At 35.5% G+C, this 13,748-nt stretch overlaps 1 protein-coding gene and 1 pseudogene across 1 annotated transcript; both read left to right on the forward strand.

Moving 5' to 3' along the window:
- The first annotated feature begins 4,590 nt into the window (after positions 1 to 4,590).
- Positions 4,591 to 5,622, forward strand: LOC116144596 (annotated as a pseudogene).
- Positions 5,623 to 12,128: 6,506 nt separating this feature from the next.
- On the forward strand, positions 12,129 to 12,665 carry LOC116144597 (loricrin-like). Its single transcript, XM_031430040.1, has one exon. It carries the CDS (start codon positions 12,129 to 12,131, stop codon positions 12,663 to 12,665), a length of 537 nt encoding a protein of 178 aa, XP_031285900.1.
- The last annotated feature ends 1,083 nt before the right edge of the window (positions 12,666 to 13,748 follow it).

The raw sequence follows: 13,748 nt of genomic DNA on the forward strand, positions 1-13,748 counted from the left end.
TAAAATTTGTGAGACCAGGAGACTGAAACAAGGTGCAAATGATGGGCTATGGGACTTTGAAGAATTGTGGATGGAATGTGTAACTGATACCGTCCTCCTTTAGTCCCCCTTGCAGTAGAACTCCTTGGTTAGCTGTCCTTGAAAACACAAGAATTGGCATCAAACTCACAATTACATATTACTTTGGTAAACCTAGATATACTTAGTAAGTTCTTTGTAATTTGGGGCACACACAGTATATTTTTAAATGTAAACACTTTGTATGTAACTGACTTGGTAAAGATAACTGACCTGTATGAGAAATATTGAGACACTCACCATTGCCAACTTGGAGATGATCAGTACCTTCATATTGCTTGCTGACTTTCAGATCCCAAGTGAGATGTGACATGATTAGTGGCCCTGAGTCCATGTACCAAGCTGGATCATTTGGAGTCATTGTTGAGCCAGAGCAGTAGGTGAGGCATGTGATAATGATGATTAGAGGTTGAGCCAGTAACCGCAAAATGAGCTTGAGCAGCTAATCTGTGTGTGTTGACTAGGCACTAAAACCAGTAAATTGAGCTGGATTAGTGGTGTCATGTATCTGTGGGCCAGATAGACCAAAATTTGGTGACTGAAGATGTGACTGATAACCAAGAGTTCTGAGGACTAGCACCAATAGAATGTGGAATATTTGCAAGGAAATGTCTGTTCTGTCCACCAGAATGATGAGAGCCATTATAATGTAATGGAGCATTGCCTGTAGGTGAAAATGAACCAGTATAGGTTGCATTGAACCTATGATAACACTGAATAGCAGAGTGCCTGTTTTATTGCAGACTTGACAGATCAGTCTGTTTCTTCCATTGCCTCTTCCTCTGCCACGACCATACACCACAGAACCAAAGGTCGAGCATTAACTATACTGTTGTCATACGGTATATATGAAGGTGAGGCTGGAATAGTGTAGGTTTGAGGATAATGAGGGTTCCCAAGAGATATTAATGAGAGGTACTATTATGGACAGAAGGCTCAGTAGATTTAGTACATGCTGACTCCAACAGGTTGATTTGCCAAAACATTAACCTTGTGAACTTCATCATAGGAACCAGTAGAGTTACCCGTGAGGCTATAAGTGCAGAACTATTGTACAGGTCTGTAGAGTTAAACCTATCTAACAAATCTCATATTTCTGTAGAAGAATTGCGCCTCCTGTAATGTGACTTATCTATCTTAGATTCAAGCCGAGAGGTGAGATCACAACGACTGCATCAACTCTGGTCCTAGCCCATCCAAAACAAATTGCAAAAGGTCTTCATCTGACACATAGAACCACTTGCAGACAAGCTTTCGGCAATTTCTTTCATCTTCTTAATATACTCTCCATACTAAGATTACTTTTGTGTAGTCTGCAGTAAGTTTTAAGATGAAGAGCTCTGGCCTTTGAGTCTGTAATAACTCATTTTCTAAAGCTACCCAATCTCACTCGCAAAACGACACTTAGAAACATAGAAACATGCTCTCGAGATCGAAGCTAGAGCAGCTTACAAGAAATTTATCTGTTTTCTTCCACAAAATGTAATCAGGATTATCTTTCATCAAATGAATCTTATTACTTGCCTTAACTCTTCAGACTTTTCACCTAAGTTGTCATCTAACACAGAATTGCAATAATAAAAGGGTGAAGGGCAAGGAACCTTACCAAGCAGGTGGTCTTCAAGTTCATGAGACCCGACAGCAAAGAGTGCTTGTGAGCTCCAGAAACGATAATTGTTTCTGGTTAATTTTGGGTTTATAACCTGCAGACTAGACGCCAGAGCTGAAGACGTGCGATTAGCTGAGTTTCGAAGCAATTCTTCAATGCCGTTAAACATTGACGAAGAATTGAATGTATTTGCCATTGACGTGAGTCAGGGCTCTGATACCATGTGGATTTTGAGAGAAAAGTGCGAAAAAGAAGCAGATCTGAGAAAGTAATTGAGAGAAGCAAAAGAGGAATTTTCTTCTTAACTGAACGACTGAAACTGTTTAGGGATAATGCTCCCCTTTTATACAACTTTACTCTTTACAAAACGACAGTGCTTTGGCGCAACTTAAGACATTAGCACAAGTTTAAAGCGACACCGTTTATGCTTTATGACTAACACGTCGCATGGGCAAGCCGCACAACTATTTTTATTTTTACATATTCGCATAAAAAAGAAAATGTAAAATCAAGATTTTCATACTAATCATCTCCAATTGTAAAATCATTCTTAAATGACAGATCTTTCGTTTAGATCTTCGTCGTTATCATCCGTTTTGATTCAGTAGCCGAACAGAGAGATTGCACAGATAGCCAAATTTGTGTTGTAAGTTTTTTCTACTTTTCATGTTTTGGTTTTTATTGTTGTTTTATTGGTTCTGTGATTGATTTTTTTTTTTTTTTTTAATTAGTTTACACATGTATGGATAGTGAATTTTAGTGTAGGATTAACAGTGGAATGTAGAGATATATTTGACTCTTTCTGTTTTTGCCAAAACTTTGTTGGTTGGTTCTGTCGTTTTGTTAACTTTAGAGTTTCAAAGTCAGAGCTTGCATAAGGGACTTGTGTCTTTTTTTTTTTTTTTTTTTTTTTTGTTTTAAGTACAACTGGGCAAACACCATCAACATGTACCGATGCTAACAGGTAAGCGTACTTCTCAATAATTCAAAAACACTTAGCAGATTTAGAAGTTTTAATCTGTATACTTTGTGAAATTGATAAATTTTACGTCGACGGTAGTTAAAGATGATGCCAATAATTTTGAAATGACAATGTGATCATTTAATGATTACTTTTTGTTTTAATTATTGAAGTATGATGAATGCAAGCTGAACGTTGCTTTTGGTTTCATGGTAAGCATCTGAGAACAAGTTGTGGCAGCCTGAGAGTTGGTTATAATTGAATTGAGCTGATGGAATCCATGCTTCATTCTTTCGCTTATATATTGATAAACATATAATTTCTTGATGGGTAGTCGGTAGGTTAGATTTATACAAGTAATTCTGATCTCTTATTGCTGCTCACTTTGTTAAATGTACAGTAACAGCAACAGCGACATTTATTCAAGTCTGTCGTAATAAATTTTGTAACCCATTGGTTTATATATAAGTTGCCTTCTCTGATCAATGATTTTGAGCTAAAATGGATGCTAGAACCGTTATTTCTGACCCAAGATTAAGGTTCTGACTTCTGAAATCAAAACTACGGTTAGCTACACAATAATGATTATTAAAGTTATCCCATTACATTAAATTCCATATTTATTCTTTGGGAGCACGCCATATAGCAGTTAATGAAAGACAGCCACTATATGAGAAATTTCTAATTTATTATTTTAGGATACTATTTATATCTTATAATTTTCAAATTATGTTAGTATATTCTAATTTATAATTAATATAATTATGAGATTCAATAAACCATTTCCGACCTATAAAATGTATGCACTATAATAGATTTCAACTAATTGAAACATCTAATTATTTAAACAAATACGGTGTCAAAACCAATTTCATAAGCACAATGCACGGGCTTTTAATGTAGTTTAATATAATTTGAAACCATCAGGTAATTAATTGTATAAACCGTTTATAATATCTTTAGTTATTTCTAGAAAGTTTAGAGATAAATGAACCTTTGCACTAAATATTTGGTTCTAAATTAATTGAATCTGTTAATTAAATGAAATTATGAGGTGGCTGTTTTAGTACTCCATGAATCAAGCGTAAACGTGCAGTTCAAAAGCGAGTAACTGGTCATTATTCTTTGATTTTGCATTTTGTGAAAGTAGTAACCAATCGTCTATCTTTGATCGGTAAGTTAAAAATATTAGGACCTTTCTCTAAAGATTCACTATACATATATATATGAAACACATACAAAATTAGAGTTTCACTTTAGATTCCCAAAGGGTAATATGACTGATACATAAACATTGTTGATATTAACTAGAAAAATATATATTAATTTTCATGTATAGTAGTCATTAATATATAAATGGCAAGAGGTAGATGTTGATCAGTTTGAAAAGGAAGCAGAAATTTGTGAAACTTTCTAAGGAAACAAATAGAAAAAGTAGCAGAAGAACAGAGCTTTTTATAGAGAAATGGATTCTTCCAGAAGTATATCTTTGTTGACTTGGAAAAAAAAAATATCAAACTGGAAAGTAAGAAAATGTTTTTATACAAGGCAAGGAATCCACGTTGGCAATCCTTTTGACAAACACAAAAAACTGATTATCAGTCGTTGATCTGACTAGACTGATTGTCAACCGTTGATTGCTCAACCCATACAACTAACACAACTATCACGGTAAAGTTCTTAAACTAACACAGCAGATTACTTACACATTTAACAACTTCCTCAAACTAAGCTTCTGCAGTTCTGCCGACTCCATAACATCCTCCCTCAAGCTGAGCAGTAAGAACTTGCTGCTAAAGCTTGCACTAATAAATTCGTATTTAATTAGCACCAACTTTCTTAAAATGGCTGATGCAATAATCTTTTAGATTATTTTTTTTTTCTGTAAATAGCCCTTATTTTCATTCCACAACACAACAATCATCCTTTAACTCTCAAATCAATGGAATTTGTTAATCCTCTCCAGTTTCTAAAAGATAAGACCATTTTAATCACTGGTGCCACTGGCTTTCTAGGAAAAGGTATTAATATTTTGCATTCACACTCTCTCATTCAATCATTCTCCTTTAAATTTGATGTTTTGATATTGGTATTAATTTATATGTTATTGTGGTTTTCGTGGAGAAGATCATGAGGATTCAACCAAATGTGAAAAAATTGTATCTTCTTGTGAGAGCAACCGATGCAAAGTCTGCAATGAAACGAATTATTGATGAGGTTTATATTTCACTTCATAGCGTTTGATAGTTTGTTTCTCCTACAAATATTCACCTAACGTTTTTAGTGTTCGTATATTGAACTATTGCATATTGTTATTCACACCACAGTTCGATATAAATATAGATGAGAGAGAAAGTGATCATATATGTCATAAACATATTGTATTATCATATGAGTGACGAGATCATTTGTGTAATTTTAGATTTTTTTTTTCAATAATATGATACAAATAATCAACCCACTTAATTAAAATTCTAAATATTATACAGGTTGAGAAGGATTTGTTTAATGTGCTGAGGGATAAACTCGGTGCCAATTTCAAGTTCTTTATATCAAAAAAGGTGGTAACAGTAGCCAGAGACGTTTTTTAAGTAAACTTGGGAGTAAAAGATTCTAAACTAATGGAAGAAATGTACAAGGAAATAGACTTGATAGTAAATTCCGCTGCGACAACGGACTTTGATGAAAGGTACATATTTAGGAGAAAGAGCTAATTCCAATTTTCCTATATGTTTATATCCTATTTCTTCTCTTCTTTGAATCAATTTCATTTGACACTATAAATTGAATAATTTGTCTCTTGATTTATATTGTATTTAGATATGACTTCGCTTTCAACGTCAATACAATGGGAGCTCTCAACATTATGAGTTTTGCAAAGAACTGTATTAAAATAAATATGGTTCTCCACGTATCAACGGGTAAATTGTTAGGGGTCAATCTGAATGGTTTAAGGCATTTAATTTCTTCCTAATAAATCTCCAAACCCTAGCACTATAAATAAGGGTTTTTATTTAGTTTTTATGAGATTAGAGAAGGAGAAAGAGCTGCTACTGTTTTAAAGATTAGAATTCTTGCAGTTTTCGTTCACCAATTAAATAAGTTTTTCTATTTTCTTTCTTGAACTCATGTTATTGAATACAATGGTTGTTTTTATTACTGCAATTATGAACTAAATTCCTTTTCTATAGGGTTAAAGATATAGCCCCATTTATGAATAGGTATTGACGTTATTATTGTTAATTTAAATTGAGCATTAATTCTAAGTTTTATTATTGTGTGTAATGCTTTCAATTCTTATGGATCCGAGAGTTGATTGATATCATGAGTTATGTAGGACCCAAGTGGAACCCATTACGAGCTAACCAATTTCGAACTGCCATGTCGAGGTTATGAGAAAAAGATTGTGAGAAGTGTTTGTGGGTGTAACATTTTCTTTTCTTATATAAAGAACTTCTAGTTGGCATTGAGCTTAAGTCTCAACAGTCAACACACTAAACAACTCCTAAATGTCTTCTTAGTTGAATACTTCTTATATATTTCAAATTAAATTTTATTCTTCATTTTCAAATTAATTTATTTGAAAAGTTTTTTTATCCAAAGAATTAAAGGATGTAATTAGTATAAATCACATGTACATTTACAATTTCATGTACAAACAGTCTGTTCAATGACCCATACAACCCAAATTTACTTTTTTCTAACCCAATTTCATAGAATCATTGTGGGAAAAGCGAAAAATCGGTGAAAGCTGAGATAGAGCAATTGTGAGAGGAGAAGAGATGAGAAAAGAGGAGGATTTAAAATAGGGGTAAGAGTGTCCAAATAACTTATGAAAGGTCTTACTACTAACACTATTTGAAAGAGGTTATTTTTATAATTTAACCAAATGAATAGGTTTCAACAGTACAACTATGGTTCATTCATGCAAGGTTCTAATGCTTTCTTTTGTAATAGCATTAAAACATTGCAATTAATGTTATCTTGTTTTCGATTTACTTTCAGCCATTATGGTTCAAGCAATGAGTTTTATCACTTTGTTTTTTACATTAATTTATATATAAATAATCAACATAATTTGTAATTTTTTCATGAATATACAATAATTATTTATTTAATTAAAACTGTTCTTAACAATTTAAACCCTACTGGGTGAGTTTGGCACAGTAAATAATAGTGCATGCACAACTCTAAATATAATTAGTACAACGTGATAATTGGTGCAACTAATTTCGGTACATATATAAAGGGAATAAGACCATTCCAAGAGACCAAATCCACAAAGCAGGACTTCTATAGAATATTAAACAACAACATCTTCATCTGTTGCTTGTACAGATATCTTTTACAGTCAAATATATGTAACAATATTATATCTTCTTGGATTTGGTGAAATTAATTGACGTTTGATCTTTTTTTTTTTTCTATGTCTACAACATGAATTGTATATTGAGAAATATTTATTATGAAATTATGTGAGGGTAGACATCATCTTTCGGAGATAATAGACAAATAATAGATGTTCTTGATGAATTTACTATTCAATAAAAAATATAAATACATAGATGGAATTATACATAACTATGTGTTGAAGTGAAAACTGAAACGACAGCACTTTGAGGCTTAAATGAAACGTTGCGTTTTGAGACAGTATTAGCTGAAATCTTGACCATCAAACAAGTTCAGATCTAACGGTTGAGGTTTTTCAAAGGGGTCAGCGGTATATAAGAGAGTGAATAGTTGAAATCAAATTAGGGCAATTATCAGGTTCTCTCTTATGATAGATTACTCTATTCTTGGTTAGGGGTTACACAACTTTGGGAAATCATTGTAACTTGGGTAGATTGATTAGGTATTTTAGTCAATCAAAGAGAGTCGTTTGCTCTTGGGGCTTGAGGATTCTTGGTGAGTTTCCTTAGGGTTAGTTATTGAGTGATTCTTATGTAAGATCAATGAGGGTGTAATCTAGATTTGTACTGTTACTGTTCGAATCTTGTTCTAATAGTAGTACCGTGAGCTGTCCCATTTCCAGAGCTCAACGTGGACGTAGCTTATCCAATCTGGATAAGTGAACCATGGTACTTGTGTTTTGTGTTGGTGTGATTTCTTATGATTGTGTGATCTATTGGTTGGATTGTGTTTATTGGTTTGTTACAACAGTAGTATCCGGTGATCTAGGGTTTTCTGAAAGAACTAGGGTTTGTCAAGATTTGGGGTTTTTTCAAATTGGGTCTTTATTTGGTAATCTAGAGTCCTAGGTTATAGATTCAAGTCGTCAAATCGTCAATTAAGGAAGTTCTTTGAAGATTTAGGTTCAGGTCTTAGCAAATCGTTTAGAATTCATTTGTCAATTCTGTCTAGGGTTTCAATTAGGGCTTCTTGAAACAAAGTCAATTTTTAAACACAAATATGTCAACCACACGATTGGAAATCACTCAATACGATGGAAAGATTGATTTTGGGAGTTGGAAGAAGAAGAAGATGAATGTGTTACTTTCTCACAACAAGGTGGGGATTGCCCTGGAAAAAGACGCATTCAAATGGCCAGAAGAGAAACTGAAGAAGAAGAAGGATGAGATCAACAAGGAAGCGTACAACCTCATAATGATGAATCTGTCAGACAATGTCCTGCGGAAGGTAGGCAGGCTAGAAACTCCTCTAGCCCTATGGGGTAAACTCGAAACCTTTTACTCTTTACAGTCCGCACCCAATCTAGCTTTTTTGAAGGGTGCTTTATTTTCGTACAAAACAGATAGTTTTAAATCACTTGAGGACAACTTAGATGAATTTTTGAAAATGACTCTAATCCGTAAAGGAACTGATCAGGAACTAAGGGACACCAGCTTAGCAATCATCTTACTAAATTCATTAACCGAAGAATAAATAGTAGTAAAGAATGCTCTATAGTATTCAGGGACTGTGCCTAGTTTAGACTTGATAGTTGCAGGACTCAAAGCTAGGGAACTACAGCTAAAGGTCCATAAAAGATCAGGGAGCAATCTGTTTGTAAAAGGTAGGCCAGAATCTAGTCAAGTAGGAAAGACTAATCAATATCAACAGGGGTCTAAAAACAAGAAAAAATGGAAGGGGAACAATAAAATAAAATCTGACACTAAGAAGTGTTTCTTTTGCAACAAACCTGGTCATATCAAGAAAAACTGCTTTGAATGGTTGAAGAAACATAAACAGGGAAACATTGAGAGTAACCTGGCCTCTAGTAAAAACCAATGGGATGAGCCTGAGGACTTGGCAGTGTCAACATCTGACACTGCTAAGGAATGGGTCCTGGACTCAGGCTGTTCCTTTCATATGAGCCCATACAAGAACTAGTTCTAGAATCTAGAAACGCAGGAAAATGAAATAGTCTACATGGGAAACAATCAGGCCTGTAGAGTTAAGGGTATAGGTAGTGTAACCCTTAGACTAACTGATTGAAAACTTGTAAAATTAACCAAGGTTAGGTATATCCCTTAGTTAAAAAGGAATCTTATCTCCTTAGCGACCCTAAATGAGCTTGGATGTGCCTATAAGGCTAACAATGGATGCTTGTATGTGTAGAAAAATCAAAACCTGGTTCTTAAAGGGGAAAAGAGAAATGGTCTCTATATACTATGTGGAGATTTTTACCCTGAATGTTTCAATACTATAGTGCCTCATACTAAACAGATAGTAACCGAAAAAGGGCACCTTTAGGTTGGGGCATAAGAGTCAGAAGGGTATGAACATCCTTAGTAGTCAGGGAGTGTTTAGGAGGGATACAATCAACAACTTAGAATTCTGTGAAAACTGTGTGTTAGGAAAACAACACAAACTAAGTTTTTCAAAAGGGACTCGCCTAGCCACAAATTGCCTGGAATACTTACACTCTAACCTCTAGGGACTTGAAAAAATTAAATCCCATGGTGGAAACAGTTACTTCTTATCCATAGTTGATGACTATAGCAGGAAAGTTTGGACATTTCTCCTAAAGACCAAAGATCAAGCTTTGACAAAGTTTAGGGAGTGGAAAGTACTGGTAGAAAACCAACTAGGAAAGAAAGTAAAGGCACTACGAACTAACAATGGGCTTGAATTCTACAATACTGAGTTTGATAGCTTCTGTAAAGAACATGGCATTCTAAGACATAGAACTGTAGCTAGGACCTCTCAACAGAATGGAGTGGCAGAAAGGATGAATAAAACCTTACTAGAAAAGGTTAGGTGCTTTTTATTTACCTCAGGGTTACCAAAAACATTTTTGGGGGAAGCTCTAGCTACTACAGCCTACCTTGTAAATAGAAGCCCATCCATTGCCATTGATGGGAAATGCCCCGAAGAGATCTGGTCTGGAAGAAGACCAGACTTAAGTCACTTGAGAATATTTGGGTGTGCTGCTTATGCACATATTGTGGGAGGGAAACTTGAGCCTAGGTCTACCATATGTATATTCCTAGGTTACCGAAAAGGCACAAAAGGATACAGATTATGGGATAAGGAGACTCCAGGGGTAAAGATCATAGTAAGTCGAGATGTAGTGTTCAATAAGAGTGAATTCCCTTGCAAAGGATCTGCCATTGATCAGGGAATCATCAAAAACACTGAAACTTACCCCAGCCCTACTAGGACTACACCAATTGAGGTGGAGCAACTAGCACACCAATCTAACCCTACCCAACCAGAAACAGAACCCCAAACTGAAGCTAAAACAGAACACATTGAACCTGGACAACCAGAAGAAGAAATCACTAATGAAATCCTAGAACATCAACCAGTTGATCTTCAATAATACCAACTTGCAAGGGACAGAACCAGAGAGAGGTAAGGCCACCTGCTCACTATTCTTATGCTGAACTAATTTTTACTGCCTTGCTTGCAGGTATAGAAGTCCAAAGAACAGAACCTGAAACATATGATGAGGCTATGAAGTCTAAAGACAAAGATAAGTGGGAAGCAACAATGAGGGAAGATATGCACTCACTAGAGGTAAACAAAACCTGGTCTTTGGTGCCTAAACCCTAAGACCAGAAACTGATTCAATGTAAGTGGCTTTATAAACTAAAGACGGTATTTCGAGTTCTGATCCCCTTAAATATAAAGCCAGGCTGGTTGCCAAGGGTTATACCCAATGAGAAGGAATAGACTTCAATGAAGTCTTTTCCCCAGTAGTGAAATACAAAACCATCAGACTAATGTTGTCCATTGCTGCACACCAGAACCGAGAGTTAGAACAGCTAGATGTTGTGAAACTCAAAGAGAATGTAAAATTAGAAAGAAAATGAAGAATTTGAGAAGAAGAATGCGCTGTATTGCTTGATTAGCCAAACTATTACAAACAAGCTCAACTCACTTTTATATGAAGAAGTGAGTAAACGAAAGATAGGAAGAAGAAAGCAAAAGGGAAAGCAAAGAGAGAAACGACACCGTTTCTCCTTTTTACAGTTTTGTCCTTAATGAAAAAGTCAATGATGGGAATGCAAAATGTCATATTTACCCCCCTTAATGTTTAGTCTTTTATACGTATTTGTTGCCTAAATATACTCATTATTATTCTATTTTGATTTAGGATGCAAATGGAGGCGTAAAACGGAACTTATTAAGTGAATTCGGACAGTTTCAACGTTGTTTCGTAATCTGGGCATAACTCTCTCATCCGAGCTCCGATTGAGATGATTCAAAATGATGTGGAACGATAAGAAATTTATCTACAACTTTTATGTTTTGAGTTTGCAGAGATACTCACTGAATCAAGGTTTTAATCGAGCTTGAAGTTGACATATCTGCACTGGACGTCCTGGAGCATTCTGCCTTGTCATGCAAATCAATTGAGCAGTTTATTATTGGAAGATTTGAGGACATGTAGCATGCAAGTTACAGCTCAGAATCACCACTTTCCTATTTTATTTTAGGACTCTATCTTATTTTAAATTAATTAGAATTAAATTAGGATTAATGTTATTTTAGGATATTAGAATATTTCTTTTAGGAGATTGAGTGGGATTCAAATTCTTGAACTGGATTTTGGCTAAAGAGATCAGATTAGGTTTTGGGGNGATTGCTGAGAGCTTATCATCCAGTGGTCAGGTTGTCATAGATGAAGACCTATTGCAGTATGTTTTAGATGGATTAGGACCAGAGTTTGATATAGTGGTAGTTAACTTGACATCCAGAATTGAATCCAAGTTTGATTCAATAACGTTACAAGAAGCTCAGTTTCTGTTGTAAAAGTATGAATTGAGACTTGAGAAGTTTAATTCTCTTGACTTTCCAAACTGCTCAGTCAATGTGGCGGCACTCAGTTCCAACATGAACAAGGCTCAGATCTCTAACTCTACATCAGCTTCCATGATTTCTACTGAAGGTTCTGCTAGAAGTGTTGGGTCTGGAAATTTGATCCCACAACAGAATGCTCTGCCTATGCCTTCCCAAAATCATCCCACTATACCTTAGTCTGCTGGTGGTTTGTTGCCAAATCAAAACACTCCTCATTACTTACCCGAAGCTATGAATCAGTTTGGTCAGTACAATGTTCCTTCCTATAGACCTTTTGGCTACATTAGTAATGGCAGAGGAAGGGGCAGGAACAATGGTAGAGGTAAACCGATTTGTCAAGTATGTGGTAAAATGGGCCATACGGCCATTCAGTGCTATCATCGGTACAACTCCAATTATAATGGCTCTGCATTTCAGTTTAATAGTTCAGGTTATTTTGGTGGTGCTCTAGGCTCTAGTTATTCTGGTAGTGGTCCAGTTTCTGGTTATTCTAGTGGTGCTTCAGTAGGTTATTCTGGTGGTGGTTCAATTCTTGGTTACTCTGGTGGTGGTCTAGTTTCTGGTTATTCTAGTGGTGGTCCAGTTTCTGGATTTTCTCAACATGATTGCATTGGTGTTAATTCCTCTGGAAACACCTTTGGTACTAGGAATCACCAGTATGGTTCTTATCCACAACAACATGGGAGTAATAATTCACAATCTCCAAAGCATCAATTCATTGACCAGCAAAAGTACTCTTCCTACTCAAACCATCAGCCAGGCTTCTAGGTTTCCAATCCACGAATGCAACCTTCAAGTCAAGCTTATTTTGCTGCTCACTCACCTACACCTGTTTATCACACCACCATCAACTCCAACACACCTCCTGACCCAGCATGATATATGGATTCTGGTGCAACAGATCATGTTGCATCAGATCCAAACCAGTTAACAACTAGCCGAAGTTATGATGGTAATGATCAACTATAAGTAGGCAACGGTGAGTCTCTAGACATCTCTCATATTGGTTTTTCTTTCATTCCTAGTTCTTTGAAATCTAAATGTGTTTACTTAAAGAATGTGCTTTGTGTTCCTAGAATTACAAAAAACTTGCTTAGTATTTCCAAACTTACCAAAGATAACAATGTAGTTGTTGAGTTTGATTCTGATTCTTGCACTGTAAAGGACAAAGCTTCCAGAACAGTCCTGCTANTGTTTTTGCTGAGATTGTTTTCTGTTTTTACACAAGCCCCCCAGCCTTTTTCACATCAAAGAAAATTCGGCTAGACACTCTTCTTGGGATCGACCCTTGCTTACCCTATTTACAGTTCAGTAGTTAGGTTCGGAAGGTTTTAATTCTGGGTACCTACGACAGCACGCCAGTCAACCTTGGTCAACATGCTCCCTCAAACCAAACTACTTTGAATCCAACTTCTCATGCTATTTCAATACATAACAACATTCTTCACAATCTGCAAAAAAAAAAAAAAAATCTGCTACATTTTAGCTGAAACAATCCTGCTGCATTTTAACTGCTGCTTTGTAGTTGCTACTGCAGAAAACTCATTCTGTAAAAAAAATCTGTTGTGTTTTAACTAAAACAATCTTTCTCTGATTCCCAGAGACATAAGTTATGATCTGAACTAAACTCATGATCCAGCATAAAGGCTACAAATATGCGGATTGTAGAATGAATCACAGTGAACTGAACCCAATTGAGTTACAAACAAAACTGAGCTGAGTTGCAAGTAAAGCTAAGCAAACTGCTGAACTGAAACCAATACACAGTCTGCCAAGTGAATCACATTGAATTGAACCCAACCAAAAAAAAAAAAAAAAACTACTGAGCTGAGCTTCAAGCATAGCTAAGCA

The sequence above is a fragment of the Pistacia vera genome, unplaced genomic scaffold (genome assembly GCF_008641045.1).
Source record: "Pistacia vera cultivar Batoury unplaced genomic scaffold, PisVer_v2 Contig449, whole genome shotgun sequence".
NCBI classification, from domain to species: Eukaryota; Viridiplantae; Streptophyta; class Magnoliopsida; order Sapindales; family Anacardiaceae; genus Pistacia; species Pistacia vera.